Source organism: Syngnathus acus, chromosome 19 (assembly GCF_901709675.1).
Source record: "Syngnathus acus chromosome 19, fSynAcu1.2, whole genome shotgun sequence".
NCBI lineage: Eukaryota > Metazoa > Chordata > Actinopteri > Syngnathiformes > Syngnathidae > Syngnathus > Syngnathus acus.
In genome coordinates, this window is record NC_051103.1 from 7,544,045 (window position 1) to 7,565,483 (window position 21,439).

Here is a 21,439-nt window from a genome sequence, read left to right on the forward strand (position 1 = left end):
AACACTCAACTCCAAGCTGAAAAGAGCCTTCCAAAACCTAAGTGCCACTAACCCTAACCCGCCTCCTAACTCTGCCCAAATTCAGCCTGGCCAATCACGGCTCGGCTCCAAATTTGCATAGCCACGCCCACGTTCTGACAGCCAATCAGAACGCAGCATTTGCACATCTGACCAATCAGATTGCTTCAGTTTTAGGAAACCACGCCCTTTTCAAATCCAACCAATCAGTGCCACTTTGCCCAGCCACGCCCACTTTCTGACAGCCAATCAGAACGCAGCATTTGCACATCTGACCAATCAGATTGCTTCATTTTTAGGAAACTACGCCCTTTTCAAATCCAACCAATCACAGTGCCCAGCCAATCACGGCTCGGCTCCAAATTTGCATAGCCACGCCCACTTTCTGACAGCCAATCAGAACGCAGCATTTGCACATCTGACCAATCAGATTGCTTCATTTTTAGGAAACCACGCCCTTTTCAAATCCAACCAATCACAGTGCCACTTTGCCCGCCTCCTAACTCTGCCCAGCCACGCCCACTTTCTGACAGCCAATCAGATTGCTTCATTTTTAGGAAACTACGCCCTTTTCAAATCCAACCAATCACAGTGCCCAGCCAATCACGGCTCGGCTCCAAATTTGCATAGCCACGCCCACTTTCTGACAGCCAATCAGAACGCTTCATTTTTAGGAAACCACGCCCTTTTCAAATCCAACCAATCACAGTGCCACTTTGCCCGCCTCCTAACTCTGCCCAGCCACGCCTACTTTCTGACAGCCAATCAGAACGCAGCATTTGCACATCTGACCAATCAGATTGCTTCATTTTTAGGAAACTACGCCCTTTTCAAATCCAACCAATCACAGCTCGGCTCCAAATTTGCATAGCCACGCCCGCTTTCTGACAGCCAATCAGAACGCAGCATTTGCACATCTGACCAATCAGATTGCTTCATTTTTAGGAAACCACGCCCTTTTCAAATCCAACCAATCACAGTGCCACTTTGCCCAGCCACGCCCACTTTCTGACAGCCAATCAGAACGCAGCATTTGCACATCTGACCAATCAGATTGCTTCATTTTTAGGAAACTACGCCCTTTTCAAATCCAACCAATCACAGTGCCACTTTGCCCAGCCACGCCCACTTTCTGACAGCCAATCAGATTGCTTCATTTTTAGGAAACTACGCCCTTTTCAAATCCAACCAATCACAGCTCGGCTCCAAATTTGCATAGCCACGCCCGCTTTCTGACAGCCAATCAGAATGCTTCATTTTTAGGAAACCACGCCCTTTTCAAATCCAACCAATCACAGTGCCACTTTGCCCAGCCACGCCCACTTTCTGACAGCCAATCAGAACGCAGCATTTGCACATCTGACCAATCAGATTGCTTCATTTTTAGGAAACTACGCCCTTTTCAAATCCAACCAATCACAGTGCCACTTTGCCCAGCCACGCCCACTTTCTGACAGCCAATCAGAACGCAGCATTTGCACATCTGACCAATCAGATTGCTTCATTTTTAGGAAACTACGCCCTTTTCAAATCCAGCCAATCACGGCTCGGCTCCAAATTTGCATAGCCACGCCCACTTTCTGACAGCCAATCAGAACGCAGCATTTGCATGCTTCATTTTTAGGAAACCACGCCCTTTTCAAATCCAACCAATCACAGTGCCACTTTGCCCGCCTCCAAATTTGCATAGCCACGCCCACTTGATTTCCAACAGAGCACCTCATTTGCATATACACGCCAGCCTTTCATTTTCCTGGCTCCACCCAGTTTTTGAGCTTTCAGCCAATCATGAAGCAGTATTCCGCCCCATTTCTCAAAAATTTCACCAAAAAAAATCCAGAAATTTTTTGGGGGGGGGATATAAAAATAAAATGAAAACTAAAAAATTGGAAAGAAAATTATTTTTAGTTTTAAAGTTTAAGATGTGATGTTTGAAAATGAAGAGTTGAAAGTTTGTGTTATTTGTAATAGTTTTATTTCTTTTGCAGAGTAAACAATCACAACAAAGTAACAAGTTGGATAGCAATCTGCTCGTTGGCCAGAGGGCCAGGCGGTGGAGTGGTCGGCCAGAGGGACGAGCGGTGGAGTGGTCGGCCAGAGGGACGAGTGTTACTCCATGCCTGGACCCGAGACAAAAAGATTGGTAAGTACAAAGCAAAGTCAACGTTTTGTGCAGAAAATGTTTTAGCATGAAACATACCAGTGCGCAAGTAGAGTTGTTCATGGCACAGAGTACTGCAAGCTGCATGACAAGGAAGCTGATTTTGTTCCTTGATGCCTGTCAGAAAATGGGAGAAAAACAATTATTGGAATAAAGATAAGATTGTGCAATGAGGAGCATTTAAAGTGCCTCACTTCTCAGGTTGCCTTAAAGCTGAGGCAGCAACAAGACTAAAGTGTTGCTGGTATGCGGCTTTGCTCTAGTCCTCAGCTTCCGCTACGAGCAGGTATTTGATGGTGCTCCACACTGGACAAAAAAAAAAAACTAATTCAAATTTTGAAACATGTTTGCTAAAATGTCATTTACTTTCCTTCCCTTACCAGCAGAGGGCTCTTCAGGCAGCACAGACCCAGATGAACGAGCTCACAGAGGCTGAAGACAAACTGGCAGGCTTTTCACTTTCTGGACCAGGATTTGCAACCTTTGCCTGTAAAGAAAAAGGAACATTGACACAACGACTCCATTTAAGTTTACTGCTTTTATTTTTACCTGGAACCTCCCGCTGAAGCAGCACATGCAGTTTCTCTGAAATGTTGCAAAGACTCTCCAGGGTGGACACCTGCACACAACACAACACAAACAAGGGACCCATCAAGCTGCCATTTAGTACATTTTATTTGTGAGTCAACTCTGAAAATAGAGGCAGTCTTGAGGAACCTCTGCATGGTTTTGAGGGCTTTTACCTTTGGCCAGCAGGTGGCAGATTTTCCAACTGCATCCTTACTGGAGAGTGCTCTGCAGAAAGAGGGGGCACTTAAGTGCTTTTAAATAATGCCAAGTTTGTAGTCACCTATCAGCAGGTCAGACAAGAGGTTGATGATTCCACAGGTTCAAAACCTTTTAGATCAGCAGATCCATGCTGCAGAAACTAGGTCCTTTGGCACCACCTGGTGGACAAAAGAATGAAGAACAAGCAGAAATGTTTGACATGTGTCGCATGTTTCACCAGTGACGAATGGAGGGCAGCACCGGACGTCTCTCCAACCACAGCTCGCTGGTCTGAAAGACACGGTAACGTTACAACCATTCTGCTTTTACATTTTCAGCCTAACAAGCAAAATGAGCAAGAGTAGACCTGCAAGTGTCTCATGAAGCCATGTGAGGACTGCAAGGTGGCCATTTTGGACCCTGCAGACAAAGAACAAATGTTTGCTTTAATCAATTTGACAAGATGCCTTGCTAATGAAAATATTTTTGCCGTTTTGCAGTAATCCTGCTCCCTCGGTTCCAGATGCAGGCCTGTGGACAAATGAGAAGACAATTAGAAGCAGTCGATTGAGAGAGTTGACTTTAAAACTCACAGAAAGTCAGTCGGCCATGACGGGCTCGTTTTGAGGATTTGCACCTGCAGACAGAAAGTAGAAAATTAACACGAATGCATCGAAATACCCGTTTCAGTAATTCTCTGGTGGATTTATGCAAACGCTGCTTTGTCTACTTACCTTCGGCCAAACGGCGCTGTCGTCCAGACGTTGCTAAATGTTTGTGCAAATAATGTTAGTCATCTTTCCACACTGTGCGTGCCTCAGTCTTCAAAATGTGCATGTACTTACCCACCGTTAAATGCTTCAATTGTCTGGTTGCACGCCAGATAAATGCGTTTTGGTGGTCGTTGGAGATGTTAACTGCTAACGCTAGCTTCTGCAAACTTTTGAGCTTGCAAGATGGAAGCACGCCCAAAGTGCAACTTGACGCTGAAAGAGAGCAAAAGCAGTTAGTTTCAAAAGGTTAAACGTTGAACACCCACCTTGTCACTTTTAAATGCTGTTGTACGGCCGGCGCAGCAGGTGGACCAGAGCAACGTGGCTTTCGCTGTCAGTGGTGAGTGCAAGAATGAGCGTCGCATTCTTGACGCCTTTTATACTCTTTTTGTGATGACGTCATTAGAAGAAGAAGAAAAAAAGAAAAAAAAAGCCTTTCAAACAGGTGCCAGTGCGAGAGAAAAACTGCGAAGACAAATCTTTGGAGGATTCTGGTCTCGAACCAGCACTGCAAACTTCGGAGGCAATGGTGTTATCCCCTCGACCACTGTCCGTTGAATGTTGACAGAAGACTTCTTTTTATTATCCCAGATCATGAAGCTATCTTCAGGAAAGGTTCAGAGTAACCTTCAATTACAACCACTTGACTGAGCTATGTAAGCTCTCGAATGGCCGAATGGTTATAGCTTTTCCCTTGAGTTTGGGAGAGGCGGGTTCGAATCTTATGTCACTCTATTTAATTTGCAAAAGCTGCAAAGTGCAAGTCTCGAACCCGAGGCTGCTCGACACCGACCCAAGTCATAAACCATTCAGCCATTTTGGCGCTGAAATTTTCCAAGTTTTTTTAGGTATTCATAGTATAGATTTCACGAAATAGATAAAATTACCAAATCACCAAGTTAGTGCAGAACACCAACTGGTGTAATGGTTAACGCTTTTGCCTTATGTTCGGGAGAACCGAGTTCGAGTCTCACATTGCGCAAACTTTAGCTCAAAGTCCGCTTCGTGTGGGGCTCGAACCATAGTCTCCCGAACACCGGGTAAAGTTAAAAACCATTATACCATTTTGCCAGCAAAATTCGGCATTTTTTTTTTGGTAGTGTACGTTAAAATTGTAACTTGCTCGAAAAAACGCTAAATTACCATTGACAGAACACTCAATGGTAAAGCTTGTGCCTTGTGCGCGAGAGAACTGATCAAGTCTTACACTATGCAAATTTTAGCTCAAAGTCTGCTTCGTGTGGGGCTCGAACCATCGTCTCTCGAACACCGGGTAAAGTTATAAACCATTCTGCCATTTTGGCGGGGAAATCCGGCCGTTTTTTTTGGGTAGTGTATTGAACATAGAGGACGTCTGGTAAAAAGGAAAAATTGACATGTTCATTTTACGCTGGGTTACATACAAGTGAATGGGGGCACTGCCATCTCGCGGTAGCTTGCCGTCATTACATGAACCGCTTCATAAACTCTAGTCAAAAGCCTGTATGTTTAATATCGTACGACGTACGTATTTATTTAATTCTGCTTATGTGATGGTATTTTAAATTAAACAAATGTACAGTAAACTACTCATATGTTTAAGTTCTAATAACCATATTGTAACTGAACTAAAATGATATTGTCATTAAAGAAAGAGCAATGATGAAAGGGAAATGGACATGGTCATTTTACGCTGGGTTACATACAAGTGAATGGGGGCACTGCCATCTTGTGGTAGGTTAGCGTCATTACATGAACCGCTTTATTGACGATAGTCAAAACCCCATTAATTAAATTATATAAAATTATAATATAATAATATTTAATGAAAATAATATAATATAATACTAATACTAATATTACTTATAATAAAACCTATACAGAATGTATCTCTATAAATCATTATACCAATTATATATATATATATATATAATTATTTTCATTAAATATTACCATATTGCAATTATTCATATAATTTAATTAATATAATATATTAATTTAATTAATATATTGTATAAAGTAATATAATATATTAATTTAATTAATATATTAAATGGGCTTCATGTAATGACGCTACCCTACCACAAGATGGCAGTGCCCCCATTCACTTGTATGTAACCCAGCGTAAAATGAACATGTCCATTTCCTTTTTTCATCATGCTCTTTCTTTAATGTAAACGTCATTTCAATTCAGTTACAATATGGTTATTAGAACTTAAACATATGAGTAGTTTACTGTACATTTGTTTAATTTAAAATATCATCCCATAAACAGGATTAAATAAATACGTACGCCGTACGATATTAAACATGCAGGCATTATTCGATAGTTTATGAAGCGGTTCATGTAATGACGCCAAGCTACCGCAAGATGGCAGTGCCCCCATTCACTTGTATGTAACCCAGTGTAAAATGAGCATGTCCATTTCCTTTTTTCATCATGCTCTTTCTTTAATGTAAACGTCATTTCAATTCAGTTACAATATGGTTATTAGAACTTAAACATATGAGTAGTTTACTGTACATTTGTTTAATTTAAAATATCATCCCATAAGCAGGATTAAATAAATACGTACGCCGTACGATATTAAACATGCAGGCATTATTCGATAGTTTATGAAGCGGTTCATGTAATGACGCTAACCTACCGCGAGATGGCAGTGCCCCCATTCACTTGTATGTAACCCAGTGTAAAATGAACATGTCCATTTCCTTTTTTCATCATGCTCTTTCTTTAATGACAATATCATTTTAGTTCAGTTACAATATGGTTATTAGAACTTAAACATATGAGTAGTTTACTGTACATTTGTTTAATTTAAAATATCATCCCATAAGCAGGTTTAAATAAATGCGTACGCCGTACGATATTAAACATGCAGGCATTATTCGATAGTTTATGAAGCGGTTCATGTAATGACGCCAAGCTACCGCAAGATGGCAGTGCCCCCATTCACTTGTATGTAACCCAGTGTAAAATGAACATGTCCATTTCCTTTTCGAAAAAGCATTTATGAAAAGGAAATGGACATGTTCATTTTTACGCTGGGTTACATACAAGTGAATTGGGGCACTGCCGTCTTGTGGTAGTTTGGCGTCATTACATGAACCGCTTCATAAACTATCGAGTCAAAAGCCTGGGAAAAAGAGGACGTCTTTTTCGTTATCAAGCTAATATTGCAATAATGAACAAAACAAACCACAATGTAAATTTTGCATTTATTTGGTAATAAAGATAAACTGTCAGTAACTGTTGGTAATAAAGTCACTGTCAAAATTAAGAGCATCCAACTTCATGAAAATGCTATTAACATTGTTCAATCAAATGTCTGAAGTCTCACAGCCGAATGTTATTAAAAAAACAAAAAAAGGAATAGCCAATGTTAAGATACACCGTTTAAAGGCATTACGTACATACATTGGTACATATTTGGATTCTTTTTCCATTACTGTACGTAGTTGACATTTAATGATCACATGTAAAACCACTTTAGATAAAAGGCATCTCCCAAAACATGCAGTCAAAATAGTGCAATAAAAATACACAAATACCTAAGGTACAATGGGATCATATTACGAAGATATGTAACAATATTAAAAACACCATAATACAATTTTTGCTGCCATTAGTCCAAAAACTAAATACTCCTAAATTCACAAGCAATGTACCTCATCATCTCATTCTTGAGTCATCACCCATCATTCCCATTTGTTTTTAAAATAAAATATTACAATACTGTGGATATGGCCATTTATATAAAAGTTTAAATAACAGAAATAAAAAGGTGTACCAAGAGGAACTGAACTGTCCTGCTTGGTGGAAATAAGTCTGTAGAAAAATGTATTTCACAAGTTTTAACACTCCAACCGTAGCATTGAGGCAAAGATGCTTTTGCAAACTACAGTAAATAAACCAATAAGTCAAAATATGAGTTCATTTCTGTGAACCACCTGAACGTCCGTCCCCCCCTCCCTCTTGCAGACACCATCCAGTACTCCTTTTTTTATAATCCTCCCCATATGAAAACTGAACGACAAGAAAATTATTTTCCAAATTAAAGCACTTAGTTTTGGGACTATTAAATTGTAAGATGATTGCTAATTTATTTTCTGAATTCTATGACTACAATCCCAAACATGTTTTTCCTTTTTTAGTGTTTTTAAGTCCTCTTCACAGATAAAAAAAAAGTTCTTTCTTCAATGCTATGCTATGCACTAATCATAGTTTGAGTTTCTTCATTGTTTTCACTAAAAGCTCACTCGAGCGCCTCAGCAGGAAATGTCTCTAATTTGACATTGGATTCTGAGAGAAGCTCCAAAAGCACTTGGGGCTCGAGAACGCATGGCTTTGTATCAAAGATGTGTTTTGCAATCATTTCAAACACTCATGAGGTAGGCTTGAATTAAAGCATCAGTTGTGAGGAATTCCCAACTAAAGGTAGCTTGATTACAGGAGAGCAGGGTAGAACTTGAAATGACACACTGGAAGTCAGTCTCCGTTGTGAGGTTTAGCTTTTGGACACCAGTCAGTATCTGGATATAGTAGGCAGTGGACTGTCTTAAATCTGTGGAATTGCAAGAGATTGCATAGGAATGGAACAACAAAGTTTTGGGAAAATTCTTGTCATTTTCTCTACCTTGTCGGATCTTCAACCAGTGAAAAGCCTCCGAGGATGCTGACCACATTTCGTCGATTCTCATAGCCTCCGTAGCTAAGCGTCACCTATTGTTAAAATAATGATAATGCTAATAGTGGAGGGCCACTGTAATCATATGACAATTTATACACAAACCTGCTCCAACACAGTGTCAGTAGGAAGCTTCTGAAGATTCTCCAGGTGGGAGTGGAAGAGCTGCGTGTGTATTAACGCGACCTCCAGCAGAGCCTCGATAATGTAGCCGATGGTGCAATCATCCGGGAGGCGGATCTTCTCTGCGGTGCTGATGAAATTTCCCAAACTGACGTGAAGACAGGAGAGAGTTTCACATTTCAAATGTATGCCTGCACTCATTGGCTCCATTTTCAGCTAAGTGTTTAGTGGGCGGGACCTACCTGGCCCATGGACTCATTTTCAGCGCCAGACCTCGGCTGATACAGAAACCTGCACCGCCTGTTGCAAACCAGAATTTGACTGACACCTGAAACCAACAATTGTTGACGTCGAATATGAAGCCATTTTATCCACAAATATTAGCTACACTGTCTAAGAAAACTCTAATCAACTCAACAACTGGATTTACGGACCATTCCGTTGCTCTTGACCCGCTCTGCAGCTTCTATGGGATGATCAAGACTGGGTCGACCCAGGTAAACATCCTGACTGTGGTGGTAGGAAGACAGCAGTTGCAACAGGCTTGGTAGGATCACATAGTTATCATCATCCACATGACAGAACCACCTGCAGGCACACAAAATATGACTCGGTTCAAGTCATGCTCTCCGCTTGGACTTTTGGGAACCTACTCACTTCTTCTGAGACTCGATGAATTTGTCATACTCGACGGACATCTTGCAGCAGAGAGCCTGTCGAGTGTGAGCTGCTGAACAGTTGGTGTTTATAATATTTGCACCTATAGAGAAGAAAAAAAGAAAAGAAAAATCAAGTCATCTAGGATAATGGTCAATAACTGAAACTTTTTTTTTTTTAAACCTCTTTTACCTGTTCTCATCTTAAGCTCTTTGTCCTCACCATCTGAGAATAAGTAGGTCTGGAAAAGAAAAAGACGCATCGTTACAAACTGTCAACTCATGCACACACACACAGTTGTCATACAATGGGCCTATTGATGACTCGTGATTGAGAGAAGCGTTCAAAACGTGCAAATAATGACATTTTGGTAAACAAATATAAATGGCAGAAATGATGAAGTGTATGGCTTGGGTGGAACTCACACTGGAGGTCTTTTACAAGACGTCTGGCCAGTAAAAGCTCAAGTGTTTATATTGGGAGCACACGTGGAACTGTAAGACTCTTGCGACTGTCGAGTGGTTCGGCAGTTTGTTCCAGAATAGCTTTTTCCAAACTCTCTAATTAACAGCATCTGCACACTGAGCTGCTTCAAGGGATAGCAGCTATACTTCAATTTGCCTTGATGGGAAATTCATTCTTGACTGGCATTTATGCAAGGAAATACTCTGGCTAACAAACTAACTCAAACAAAACTAACTTTTTTTTTTTGCACTAGACCAGGGGTGTCAAACTCTTTTTTTTTATCGTCATAGCTTCTTTCGGAGGGCCATTATGACTGCCGACCCAAATAAATGTAAGAGCACCTCATATTATATAGAGTCAAAGCTACAAAACAAACGGACAAATGACTCGTTTTCAAATCAGACGAGTAAAAACTGGTCAAATATTTTTAAAAACAAGATATTAAAAGTGAAGACAATTTGCAATTCTAGTAATGACACACGAATTTGATGCACAATTTGTCTTTGCGGGCCACATAAAATGATGTGGCCCCGGGCACTAGACAAATACTCTACTCTTTTTTTAAAAAAACAAAAACCTTGCTCTAAAAACTGTTTTATTTGGAACTACTACTGGACAACTCATCTCACCTGTTCTTTAGCCCGTGATATCCAGGTCTGAATCAGCAGCTCCAGTCTGGACTTGTGGTATTTCCTGGTGGTTTTAACTGCAATAAAAATGTCCTTTAATTCCAACAGGTCTCGTGGTCCAGGGCCAGGCAAAATGTGGCCTTGTCCTTCATGGGTAGAAAGCTCTTTTTCACTTTCTTTGTAATCGTCATTGTTTGAAGGTTCAGTCTCTATGGTACCGTTCAATCCTTGTGAGCTTATATTCAACCCGGTGGGCCTTTCTGTGTCTGCAGAAGAATCAGTATTGTGGTGTGAAGTGGAAGATGAGGTCTTGATTTGAGGTCTGGGCTGCGGCAGGTCGACCTGGCGGGCCGTCGGTTGGAAGGCCGGGATGAGCAACAAGAGGAGGCCGCCGAGCAGCAGGGAAAGCAGGAAGCCCACCTTACTGACGCCCAACGACGCTATGTGCATTCTGGCTGGCCCACGGAGACGGCGCATCAGCCTCCAGGGCTGAAGCCACTTTCCACGCTGCCTCGTCCCATTCTCACTCCATCACGCCGAATTCTGCGGAAGTTGAGGTAGTCAATATGAGAAGAAAAAAAAGACGTAACATTCACATCTTTGCACGCTAAACATTTTGAAGGATGCTTTAATATGATGCATTCAATAGCCATTGGTGAAAAATTCTGGAATGAGACAAATTACAGGGTAAATACACTTTGATATGTACTATTTCTATATGTTATTTTTCCAACCACAATATGTTCCCTAATCTAATTATTTAGCAGTCTCAATCATTGACAGAATCGTCAATTGTTCTTCAAATATTTAACCACGACACCACTTCCGTTTCAGAATAGTGGAACTAAACTTTAGGTCCCTCATAATTGTCAATGACTATTGTCATTGATCAGTCACTTTTGGAATGTTTGCTTCCAAACATAAAGCTGTACTCAACCAGTGGAACGTTAGCCCAAAGTCACAAGTGTTCGAGAGACATATTCTCCAAATTGTTGTTCTTCACAGAAACTTACCGAGAAATATCGGAGAATCCATCCAAAGTCCACAATGAGCCACCCAGGTGAATCCGACAGAGTGGAACTTTAACTCAATTAGCCTAGTTAGCTTACTAGAAAACAATCCACGAGAGCCGAAGTTAGAAGTTTTACTTAGACAATTTCCCCCCCAACCAATCGACTCAGCGCCTTTCGTATAATATTCTACAATAATCTAAAGTCTTAAATAGTGTACTTACTCGCCTGTGAAGATTCAATCGTATATTTCGAATACAATACAATCTCATACAAAGACGAAAACAAAGTTGCCTTACAGGTCAAGTGGAGCACTCAGAAGCAATAATCGAATCAAGTTTCCGGGATAAGAAGGTACCATTTCCGGTTACCCTTCAAAATATAAAATAAAATAATCAAATGGAATAAAATTGGGTCAACAACAATAAAGCATATCAACAACATTGGATTTAAGATACAAGCATGTTTCAAGTTGCTAAATTATGCAAACTATGCAGTTGAACATAAATGGAGGTTTTGACATGTTTCCAACGCTGTAGAAGACAAGAAAGAAGAAAATCCATACCCCATAACTTTATTAATCACACACACACAACCTCCCACATCACCAATAACGTAGCAACAATAGTTCTATTTTTGATTTAGCTCCAGTTTAACTCCACGAAATGATGGTGACAGTCATCTCTCACAATGGATACATGTCCATTGAATTGACATTTTTGTTTCTCGGTCTAAAACTGTAGCTCATTTTCCATGTAATATTTGTGTTCACACCAAATAGATGATCATTTAAAGACAAACTTTCCTCTACAATTTACACAGAAGACATGCAGGAGACAGCAGGTAACACAATCTTACCAGAGGACTATTTTGTCGTCTCACAATAACATTGCTGTGTGGTTTTAAATGGCCAAAATTCTCTCGATATAGTTTTTGTAGGAAAATAATAAAATACTGATATGGCTTCTCATGGATATTTCAATTCATGCCTGACATCCTATAGATGTCGCAGGTATAATTTTATAGGCAAGATGCAACCTTTTTATTACTGTTATTACAAACAACTTTGATTTGGCAACTGGTATTTTCTTTTCACTTAACGGCGCCATATTACCACTTCTCATTTCCTATTTTTGGTCCAGTAAAGTTGCATATTGGTCTTGTGGTTAAGTGAATGGATCTTACCATTTTTTTCCACAGCCTTAAATTTCAAAGTTGCCCGGTTGAGACTCACAACAGGAAATGACATCTTATGACACAAGGCTCACTGAATCTATTCGACAATAAATACATAAATAAAAGGATTTTTTTTTTTGCAAGTGAACACAATACCAACCAGCATGATGGGGTATTGAAAGTGGAATCGGTTACAATAGTTAATTTACTCATAGCACAAACAAGAAAGGTTTTTGGATTGCCACTAGAGGGAAACAGAGATTTGCACCAGGGTTCATGCACACAGATAGGAAGAGAGAAGACTAGACTTCCCTGTGATTATTCGTCAAATCTTCCATCCAGGATGCTTTCGAATGAAAAGGGGACAAACTTGAAGCCCTGGCCGGAATAAAATTTATTCTGGAACTCCACCCTGAAAAGAAAGAATGGAGTGGAATAAGTATGTGCTCAGTCAGAGGGCTATATAGGTTCTTCCTCAGCACCACAAAGTTCCAAGAACAATTTGTTCTTTCATACAAACATCTCCCTCACGTCAACATCTGTAGCAACTTATCCTTTTTTACATTTATGTATTTATGAATTTTTTGTATCCATTTATTTATTTATTTATTTATCTATCCATTTATTTATCTGTTTATTACAAAAGAAGAAAAACACACAACATCAGCTCCACCTATCTTATCAGTGCAAATTGATGCAATACACCTAAGGCTAAAAAGAACGGGGTGTCAGTTCCCTCTGGATCCGGGCCTCAGCGATTGAGGGGAGCTGCCCAGGAATGTCTCCAAGCCCTGGCAAATATTTGGTCTACCCGTGGCGTGAGAGGGTAACACTTAAAATGTGGAAAGAAACGAGAGATCCTCTCATCTGCCTCCCTCCCTCCACATGTGTGGAAATGGAAAAACTCTTGTGCATTACACACAGCACTTTGGCCTTGTAGTCATTTGTGCGCAGACAAGTCATCAGCACGTGCGTGTGAAGAACAGGCACCGAAGCAGAGGGCTGATGTTGACTGCTGTTAACTGTGAGCACAACTATTTCCATTCGCTCATATCCGTGAAAAATACTCCAGGCCTCTTTTTAACCTTAGCGGATACCTGTTGAGCTGACACGCTTCTGCTTTATTAACCAAGTAACATTCTCCTCCAAGGAGTGTAATGTATGGACTGACAGATGTGAAGCTACCTGTTTAGCCTCTGATTTATGAAGCAAGTAACATTCTGCAGCATTCTCCGACAGATGATGCATTTTTTTCAACATGGTATGAACAGTCAATGAACTCCAGATTGTAGGGGTCAATAATGTGAGACACTACCCAGATAGCGACTGACCTTTGCATTGCAAACAGATATTGTGTTGGCATTTCTTGTTATTATTCATAAATAATAGTGCTCCTTTACATTCCAGCAGTGTTGATGATGGTGCAAGGAGGCGATGGATCTGGAAGTGAGTTATTTTAAGCCCCTTGAGCTCATAGTTTGGTAAAGCAAGCACTTTTCATGTTCCGTTCATTCTTCATGTACTTGTCAAGATGCTCTTTGGCAGAGATACTTGGTTCAAGAGGTGAAACATGACAGCGCATGTTTTTTGTCAATGTAGGACGGGGAGAAATGTTATCATGAACAAATATGGGCACTCCTGTGTTTGTTTCTCACCAGTGAAGACGTAGGGCGTGTAAAAAGGCAGACAGCCCCTCCATGATGAGCAGAATAGCGACCGTGAGGATGGCGAACGCCGCAAAGATGATGGTGAGGCCGAAGAAACCGCCACCGCTCCGGGAGGACAAACCCAGGTGCATTACCATGGACCACAGCACCTCTGACAGCTCTGAACAAATGAATGAAGAACCAAAATGTATCGAGGCATCACTGGATAACATTTGCCATGTGTGTTTTCACTCACGCGCGTGAGCCAAGCTCAGGGCCCAAAGACGGAGATAAGAGGCCGTGTTGGAGATGCATCCCAGACAGTACTCGATGGTGTGGATGGCTTGATGTACAGCCACATCACCAAAGTCAAACTGGTGGGGTGAGAAAAAGTTCAAGTTTTCACTTTTTTGCTCAAAATGTAGTGAAAGAAAACAAAAGCAACTGCACGGTTGGTTTGGTAGGAAATACTGTGTTTTGTCCAACAGGATCATAGAAGTGAACATGTTTGTGTATTGTCGCTCCATTCACACCATCCTGGAACAAGACAAGCCTTTCCTGTATAAAGTGGGCGGGGCTATTGCTGAATTTGGCTTGGTTCTGCCCGGCCGGGTTTCCGCTTTCCATGCTTGTCTTTTGTTCTTGGACTCATGGAATTGAGTTCATGGAAGTTGCTTCATTGTTCCCATTCAAAGGGTCTCCAACGTAAGTGGCTAGAGAAAACAAAAGTGGCGGCCAGTCTGATGTCATGGTGGATGCTCTCGGAGATACGGTGAAGATATGGTGGAACGCTTGTTTCTCTAGTGCCATTATTTTATAAATTCGAATCATATAATATTTGAAAATTCCTAGTCTTCTTTTGGCTAATAGATGCCCGCCCACCTGCAAAGTTTCTTGAAATTGAAAATTAAAATACAAACACAAAATCTCAGATTTGTAAGACACCAAGCATGCTGAAATGAAACGCCGCATCGTTTCTTACCGGCTCTTCCTCTGCATGCTTGAAAGTAAGGAAATGTGAAAGATTAGTATCAGTTTGGTAACGAAGTGAAATATTTCACTTCATCCAAAATTGGAATAGAAAGTGAGTACCATTTGCAAAATGGTGTTTGTGTAATATTAGGAGACGTTTCTAACTTGTCCTTCATCTCTAAGCATGCCTACATGAAATATCGGTGCCTTGGAAAAAATGGTGATGAATGTACTCCTGTTCAATTCAATCACAGTTATGCAATATGTTATCACAACATAAACACTCAAACGTAGTATGCATCAGACCTAGGGGACACCAAAGCTCTGAGTCAACTGGGTGGTATTTTCAGAAATTCCATTCCCTGGTTCTCATGAAAAACACCTCAGTGTTTACGTTTCTGAAATGGAAAATCCGACTCTTATCTGCTCTAGTCCATCACAGGCCTCCCTTTCTACAGTATTTGAAAAGTACACATTGCACCATCTCCTCCTACTACCCAGGAGAGAAAGTGAAATAAAGATGAAATAGAACATGAAATAAATATGAAATCAATTGTACATTTTAATAAAATAATACATTCAATGAAAATGAAATAAATGTATTAATAATAATAATAAAAAAAATGTTCTTCCAAATTCAACATAGCGATTTCCAGTCAACGCCACATGTTTGCAGCTATCATCAATAAAGCGCTCACCTCATCTTCCTCCTCTGAGTGTTGGGAGAGCTGGTCGTGGTCCATGATCCCAGCCTCATCCTCCGTGGGCCCGTTGCCCACCCGCACCCCTCCGAACTTCTGAGTGCCCTGTTGGGTGAGTCCGGTGCATGATGAGGACACGCCTGTTTGCTCTAAAGATTGCGCTAGATTCTCTGCAGGGGTTTCTTGAATCTTCTGTGACTAGATACAAAAGTCACAAAAGCTTTGTCGGGCTTAAAGCGAGCCTTGCTTTGCACGCTGCTGCACGTAGCCGCTCATTTTAACATGGCACCCTTAACAGATGTCGAAGTCTCTCCAACTAGAATCACGCCGCCAAGACTTCGAGAACGATCGAAAAATCGTAACCGATAATATATTAAGTGTATTGTCTTGAATAATATTGCATTTAGTCGTGGTGAAATGACTTCTCGGAGGGTCAAAACATTTTGGGTTTGACATCATCTGTTTTTAGGGTGCCCTCAGATTTTCAGAGCGCTTTCAAGGCAAGCTTTAAGCATTTCATGGCAAAACAACAACATATACTGAAAGACAGAATAGAAGCAAAAAAAAGGTTACATTGCAAAGGAAAGGAGTTTGAAGAGTGCCTACGGAAATGGACATACCAGGTGCTTTTTCCACAGGTGCTGACGCCGAAGCACCAAGGTTTTCACAACCAGCATACAGGGGACACATGCAAGGGCAATGAGCACCAACAAAATCTGGATCCCCATCTAAAGATTCAAACACAGAGATGGAAACAAACTGTGGGACACTTGTTGTTTGTCTCAGCCTGGATTAGGAATCGGGATTAGTGTGTGTCGGCAGGGTAAAAAAGAAATCAAGAAGAGAATGAGGGGAAATAGCACCTGTCCCGCATAGAGGGATTTGGTCGTGGGGTCACTGTAATTGAAGAGGCACATGTTGATAAAGTGGATGAGCAAGCTGGGAGCATCTTTGGAAGTCAATGCATCGTAAGCCGTCCATTTGTAGAAGACCAGCAAGGCCAGGTAACCAAACAGGCTGGACATGAAAACAATCTCTGGAATGAAGCCCAGGAAGATGTTCAGTGGCTTCTTGAAGTACCTGCAGTGAGACGCATCATTTTTCAAATAAGTTGAATAAATCAAAGAAAAAAAAGAGGTGGATTTGAGTAAATGTGGCGGTGCTTACAAATGGTTAAAAAGACTCAGAGAGACTCCAAACAGCATGTGGATAACACCGAGGATGACAGACATCTTCATTTTGAAGGAGTTGAGGAACGTCAGCTTGTTGGTGGCAATATTCCAGATCTACACACATGACAGCTGGACTTAATATCAACTCAACTCCCTCATTTCGATGATAAGATGTTCATTTTTGCTTTACCGGGTCAATTCCCAGAGGATAAGGCCCATTGAACACACCAGGGATTGCTGGGTCCAACTGCAGCACTGCGTTTCCTTCAAGCGTTTGGAACCTTCAGTATGACAGGAAAACATTAGGAATATATTGTTTTTTTCTTTTATTGATTGTTTAACAAGAAAAAACAACAACATAAGACTACAAAAAAAATAATACTGTACTGTATCAAATTACGACTTACGACCAATTGGCTCCTTTGGGGCCAAACATGGGCCTGACACTCCATCCAGAGCCAAACATGTTTAGTGATTTGGAAAAGCAATCATTGTAAATGATGCCTGTGTAGACGGAGAAGATCCCCATGAGCAATATGATGTAGCGTCCAGCAAACACCATATTGAACATCTGAAGGGAAATAGAAGATAGAGAGCGGCCAATGCATGTCTTAACATTCCAAGTGTCCAATTTGACAATACCTCATTGTCACTTTTCTGGGCGAGGAGGCGACTTTCTCGGATGACTAAATAAAGAGCAGCGGAGGTCATTAGAAGGCCATGACCCATGTCGCCAAACATGACAGCAAACAGGAAAGGGAAGGTGATGATGGTGTATTGAGCTGTAGTAGGGAAGAAAAAGATTTGTCAATTTGTCCAAATTCACCACAGCCACACAGAAATTCCAATTGGTGTCCTGTGTATTGTTTGATGGTTTCTTCAAATGACAGGACCTGGATTGATTTCCCTGTAGTTTCCAATGCCATATGCATCCACAATGTTCTGAAAGCCCGAGGTGAATTTATTGGTCTTGTTAAAAGTGGGCGGAGTCTGTTTGGTTGTCATCCTGTTGAGGATTGATGGCACGGTCGAACCGCTTCGTTCCTGTAAAATTCAAATGTAGTTTCAACTAGTTCTGTTATTTTAAACACTCGTTTTTATTTTATTTTAAAATGTGCTTTCAGTTTTCATTCATTTCTGTGAAGTACAATTCCAGAAACTCACCGTTCCTCTGCGTAGGGCAAACTGAATTGAGTCCAGATCTGAGACTGGGCACCAGACTTCGGCGATCAGACATTTCTGGGTCACGTCGATGTTGCACAGATTCAGAGTGTGGTAAATAGCCTTCATCTTGCGAACCTTGATGAACCACACTCGCATTGTCTTTGAGGCGGCCTGCAACACTCGCTGACGGTGGTCCTCGGTCTGGTTCAGAACCTGTGTTGGCAAAATCAAAGCATTAGTTGGTATCAAAGTAAACATCTTCCTCATAAGCAGGGGATTCCAATTCAGAACCTGATTCATGTGCATTGCCATGAATGGCTTTTCCTGTTTTGTTGCAAATGTATGTCGATGAGCCGATATGGCAAATAATTAGTGTGTTTGAAAAGCCCAGCCAAATGTTCTATTGTATGAGCGTAATAAATGATGTATGTGTGACCATACTCAAGCAGAACAGAGACTTCCCCCAACCCCCCTGCTTAAAAATGGCAAACTCTGGTCAGCACCATTTTTTGAAAACCGCTTTTGCAGATAAGAGCCAGTGCACAAAAAGACCCGTTGACACAACAATGGATTTTGTTACACATTGATTGGTGCAAGGAGCCTGAAGACAAATGACCTGTTGTAGACTTTATGATTAATTGGTTGTTTTGAAGTTAACAACTTTGCCACAAAGAATAAGAAACCCACTTTCAAAATGAATGTTAATTATATAACAATAGTTATTATATGGATTACCGAGTCATTTTTATTGTCCTGTTTTGCTCAATTCTTCTACCAAGAGTTCAGAATGTTTGATCATTGCTCGGTTTATTGAATAGAAAAAAGGGAATGTACCATTTGGAGATCGTCAATACGGCTGTTGACTCCAGCTAACATCTCTTTCCTCTCTTGTGGAGTCTCTGGGCAAGGGTACAGAGAGGCACGGAACCTGGAGGGGAAAAAAAAAATCTCAGTCAACTCAAATCAAAGGGAAAGAGATTTTTGAAAAATAATATCAAAATAGTTGGGTCTCTGAAGAGACGAACTAATACGTGCATTTCAAAATAAAAGGATAAAGACACCCACCCCTCACAAATCTTTTTCACCCTGTTCTTCAACTGATCACCTTGGAAGAAAATGATGAAGACCGATTTGTGGACTTGGTCTCCCTGTGTGAGAGAATAATGAAAAACTTCCATTTCTTTATGATTGATTTCCTACCCACAAAGATGCTTTTTGTGTACTGACTGTGGCGGGGTCCTCCAGCGGGTCTTCGATCTCTGCCTTCCGTAAGAAAACGTTACCACGGCACACGCGCCACAGCATTCTCTCAAAAGTTGGAATTCTTTCTCGACTGATCACACCCGCCACAAATCTGTACAATGAGAAGACCGGTTAGAACACAAGTTAGTCTTTGGCTTGATTACTTGTCGATTCGTCGATTATTATATTATATTATATTAATTATATATATATATATATATATTATATTATTATAGTATTGCTTTCAAGTAATCATAACAAATATTCTCTGATGCTTTACCCCAATCTGAGGGGAGCACCTCTTCCCCCTTCGTTGCCTTCCATGAGGGCTGATGACTCTTCCAATAAGTTGGGATCCTCCATCTAACAAAAACAACACAAGCTTGTAATTCATTTGATGACAACCAACATAGAGAGAGCTACAAAAGGGTGAAAACCTCATCAAAGAACTGCTGCGTTCGACGAAGAATGTGTTTGAGCTCCGTCAACTCCAGGAAGTTCTTCTTCAGAGCTTCCTGGTTAGTGTTGATCTCCTTCAATTCGTTTTCCAACTTCTCAAAGGTAGCCTGCAAAGCAAAACAGCAGATCAATTGATTCATCGATTTGATCGAAATAATGACCAAATCAAATGAGTTTACCTCCAGATCGATCATATCCCTTGGAAAAGGAACCTCAGGATTTTCCCCGGTGTCAACGGTTGGAATATTGGCTTTCTTGATCTCCTTCTCCACAAATCCTATTCCAAGCAGTGAGAGAGCACGTTATGAAGCATCCAAATTGTTACTGTCCTTTTTTTTTTTTTTACATAATTACACATAAATAGAATTCATTAAACTGTCTGAATGACTTACTTAATTTCCTGTCCATCTCCTCACATCTTCTCACTTCATTCACAAACTTTCGCTGGAACACATTCACGTCCGGATTGAGCTGGCAATGGAAATGTCCTTGTTAGGCAAGTAAAAATTGACATCACGCAAAAACGGTCATGTTGTGACTTACATCTCTAAACTGGACCATGCCAAGTTCTCCCAGTTCACTGACACAGCAGTAAGCAGCCTCTGACTGGAGAAACAGCTGGGCCAGTGTCATCTCCTCACTCCTGAATAGTTCCCCCATGATGATGACCAACCAGCTACACACGTAAAAAATACGATACATTAGACTTTTAAAAAAAGCCACTAACCAAGCTTACTGGCCAACAGGAACACAAAGGCAAAGCTGCCAGTACTTCTGCCCCTGCCATGTAACAAAATGTCAATTCTCTGGATCAGTAAAATGTGGATTCATTTAAAAAAAAAAAAAAAAAAAAAAATCTAACATATATTAGATAGCTGATGTGAAACTAGCCAGAAAGAAAACTGCGCAAACAAGGAAGGGGGGGTTATTTTATTCTCCTTGACTCTGTGTTTGTATGTTAGCTTGATCGAATGGAAAGCATCTGTCGTGAGCATCCTTCTTACTGCAGCACTGCCCTTCAGCTCAAGGACGCCATGATGCTGCTGCCTGCTGACTTCCATCACCGCGACAGCCAGCATCTATTGCCTCTACGTTCTCTCTCAACCACCATCTCGATTGTTGTTGCTTACAGTTAAAAAAAGATTCAACCTGTGATCGCTAAATGATGTCCGAAATCGAACGACAGAAAAGATTTCGCATAGTCGTCCTTACAATCCATATTATGGAGGAGGTAACAGGTTTGGAAAAAAAATGACGCACAAGCGCTGAACATGTTAATGAACGACTAGAATGGATAAAAAAATATTCATGTACGTATTTTTATACTTACCGCTGATACGTGTAATTTGTAAAAAAAAAAATCTCTGGCCTGCCGAGCCCTAAGGATGCTACGGTCGTCAAGTTGGATATACTAAACGTGGATTCGGACATCCGTTGTTGAAACCAAAATAAAAGCATAAGACGGTGCAAATAGAATCGATGGCCGTTGACTGCACACAACACAGATCACAACAATTAAGCACAGGTCCATAAAATCATTTTACCAAATCAAATCGTTTATTATTAATCATTTTCTTCACAGTTTTATTTGTACACTTTTATTTTGAAGGCCCTTTGCAGAAACGCATAATAGAAG

General features: G+C 40.8%; 2 protein-coding genes and 1 long non-coding RNA gene across 8 annotated transcripts; all 3 read right to left on the bottom strand.

Moving 5' to 3' along the window:
- Window positions 1-2,372: 2,372 nt before the first annotated feature.
- Window positions 2,373-4,261, bottom strand: LOC119138740. 4 transcript variants are annotated; one of them, XR_005101185.1, is made up of 10 exons: window positions 3,987-4,261; window positions 3,793-3,933; window positions 3,682-3,714; window positions 3,315-3,367; window positions 3,186-3,238; window positions 3,030-3,126; window positions 2,923-2,974; window positions 2,783-2,798; window positions 2,560-2,666; window positions 2,373-2,485 (listed from the first exon to the last, which is right to left on the bottom strand). It is a non-coding gene; the product is annotated as an uncharacterized LOC119138740 (long non-coding RNA). The 4 variants fall into 4 exon arrangements; XR_005101187.1 differs by lacking the exon at window positions 3,987-4,261 and having other exon boundaries at window positions 3,797-3,980; XR_005101184.1 differs by lacking the exon at window positions 3,987-4,261 and having other exon boundaries at window positions 3,793-3,980.
- A 2,638-nt stretch (window positions 4,262-6,899) lies between these two features.
- Window positions 6,900-12,393, bottom strand: rfng (RFNG O-fucosylpeptide 3-beta-N-acetylglucosaminyltransferase). The gene is made up of 9 exons (XM_037278935.1): window positions 11,275-12,393; window positions 10,262-10,804; window positions 9,360-9,408; window positions 9,168-9,270; window positions 8,945-9,098; window positions 8,753-8,838; window positions 8,493-8,658; window positions 8,337-8,422; window positions 6,900-8,264 (listed from the first exon to the last, which is right to left on the bottom strand). Exons 2-9 carry the CDS (start codon window positions 10,736-10,738, stop codon window positions 8,189-8,191), a joined length of 1,197 nt encoding a protein of 398 aa, XP_037134830.1. The 5' UTR covers window positions 10,739-10,804; window positions 11,275-12,393; the 3' UTR covers window positions 6,900-8,188.
- Window positions 12,394-12,575: 182 nt separating this feature from the next.
- On the bottom strand, window positions 12,576-21,245 carry atp6v0a1b (ATPase H+ transporting V0 subunit a1b). Of its 3 annotated transcripts, none has more exons than XM_037278718.1 (22): window positions 21,134-21,245; window positions 20,347-20,479; window positions 20,196-20,274; window positions 19,983-20,080; window positions 19,782-19,910; window positions 19,625-19,707; window positions 19,330-19,456; window positions 19,168-19,250; window positions 18,937-19,030; window positions 18,103-18,315; window positions 17,832-17,982; window positions 17,581-17,720; window positions 17,346-17,509; window positions 17,129-17,219; window positions 16,934-17,052; window positions 16,630-16,846; window positions 16,387-16,494; window positions 15,764-15,871; window positions 15,076-15,093; window positions 14,350-14,467; window positions 14,103-14,274; window positions 12,576-12,859 (listed from the first exon to the last, which is right to left on the bottom strand). In XM_037278718.1, exons 1-22 carry the CDS (start codon window positions 21,232-21,234, stop codon window positions 12,766-12,768), a joined length of 2,640 nt encoding a protein of 879 aa, XP_037134613.1. In that variant the 5' UTR covers window positions 21,235-21,245; the 3' UTR covers window positions 12,576-12,765. The 3 variants fall into 3 exon arrangements, with proteins under 3 accessions (XP_037134613.1, XP_037134612.1, XP_037134614.1); XM_037278717.1 differs by having other exon boundaries at window positions 15,764-15,964; XM_037278719.1 differs by lacking the exon at window positions 15,076-15,093.
- Window positions 21,246-21,439: the final 194 nt, after the last annotated feature.

What these genes read in the sequence shown, in the direction of transcription:
- rfng (XM_037278935.1), bottom strand. Translation starts at nt 10,738, where the DNA reads ATGCGCCGTCTCCGTGGGCCAGCCAGAATGCACATAGCGTCGTTGGGC. An exon ending in AGAGCTTAAGATGAGAACAG is followed by an intron (nt 9,271 to 9,359) that starts GTAAAAGAGGTT and finishes TCTTCTCTATAG; the next exon opens with GTGCAAATATTATAAACACC. An exon ending in AAAATGAGTCCATGGGCCAG is followed by an intron (nt 8,659 to 8,752) that starts GTAGGTCCCGCC and finishes TCTTCACGTCAG; the next exon opens with TTTGGGAAATTTCATCAGCA.
- atp6v0a1b (XM_037278717.1), bottom strand. Translation starts at nt 21,234, where the DNA reads ATGTCCGAATCCACGTTTAGTATATCCAACTTGACGACCGTAGCATCC. An exon ending in CGCTGGAGGACCCCGCCACA is followed by an intron (nt 19,251 to 19,329) that starts GTCAGTACACAA and finishes TCTCTCACACAG; the next exon opens with GGAGACCAAGTCCACAAATC. An exon ending in CCCAAAGGAGCCAATTGGTC is followed by an intron (nt 17,220 to 17,345) that starts GTAAGTCGTAAT and finishes GTCATACTGAAG; the next exon opens with GTTCCAAACGCTTGAAGGAA.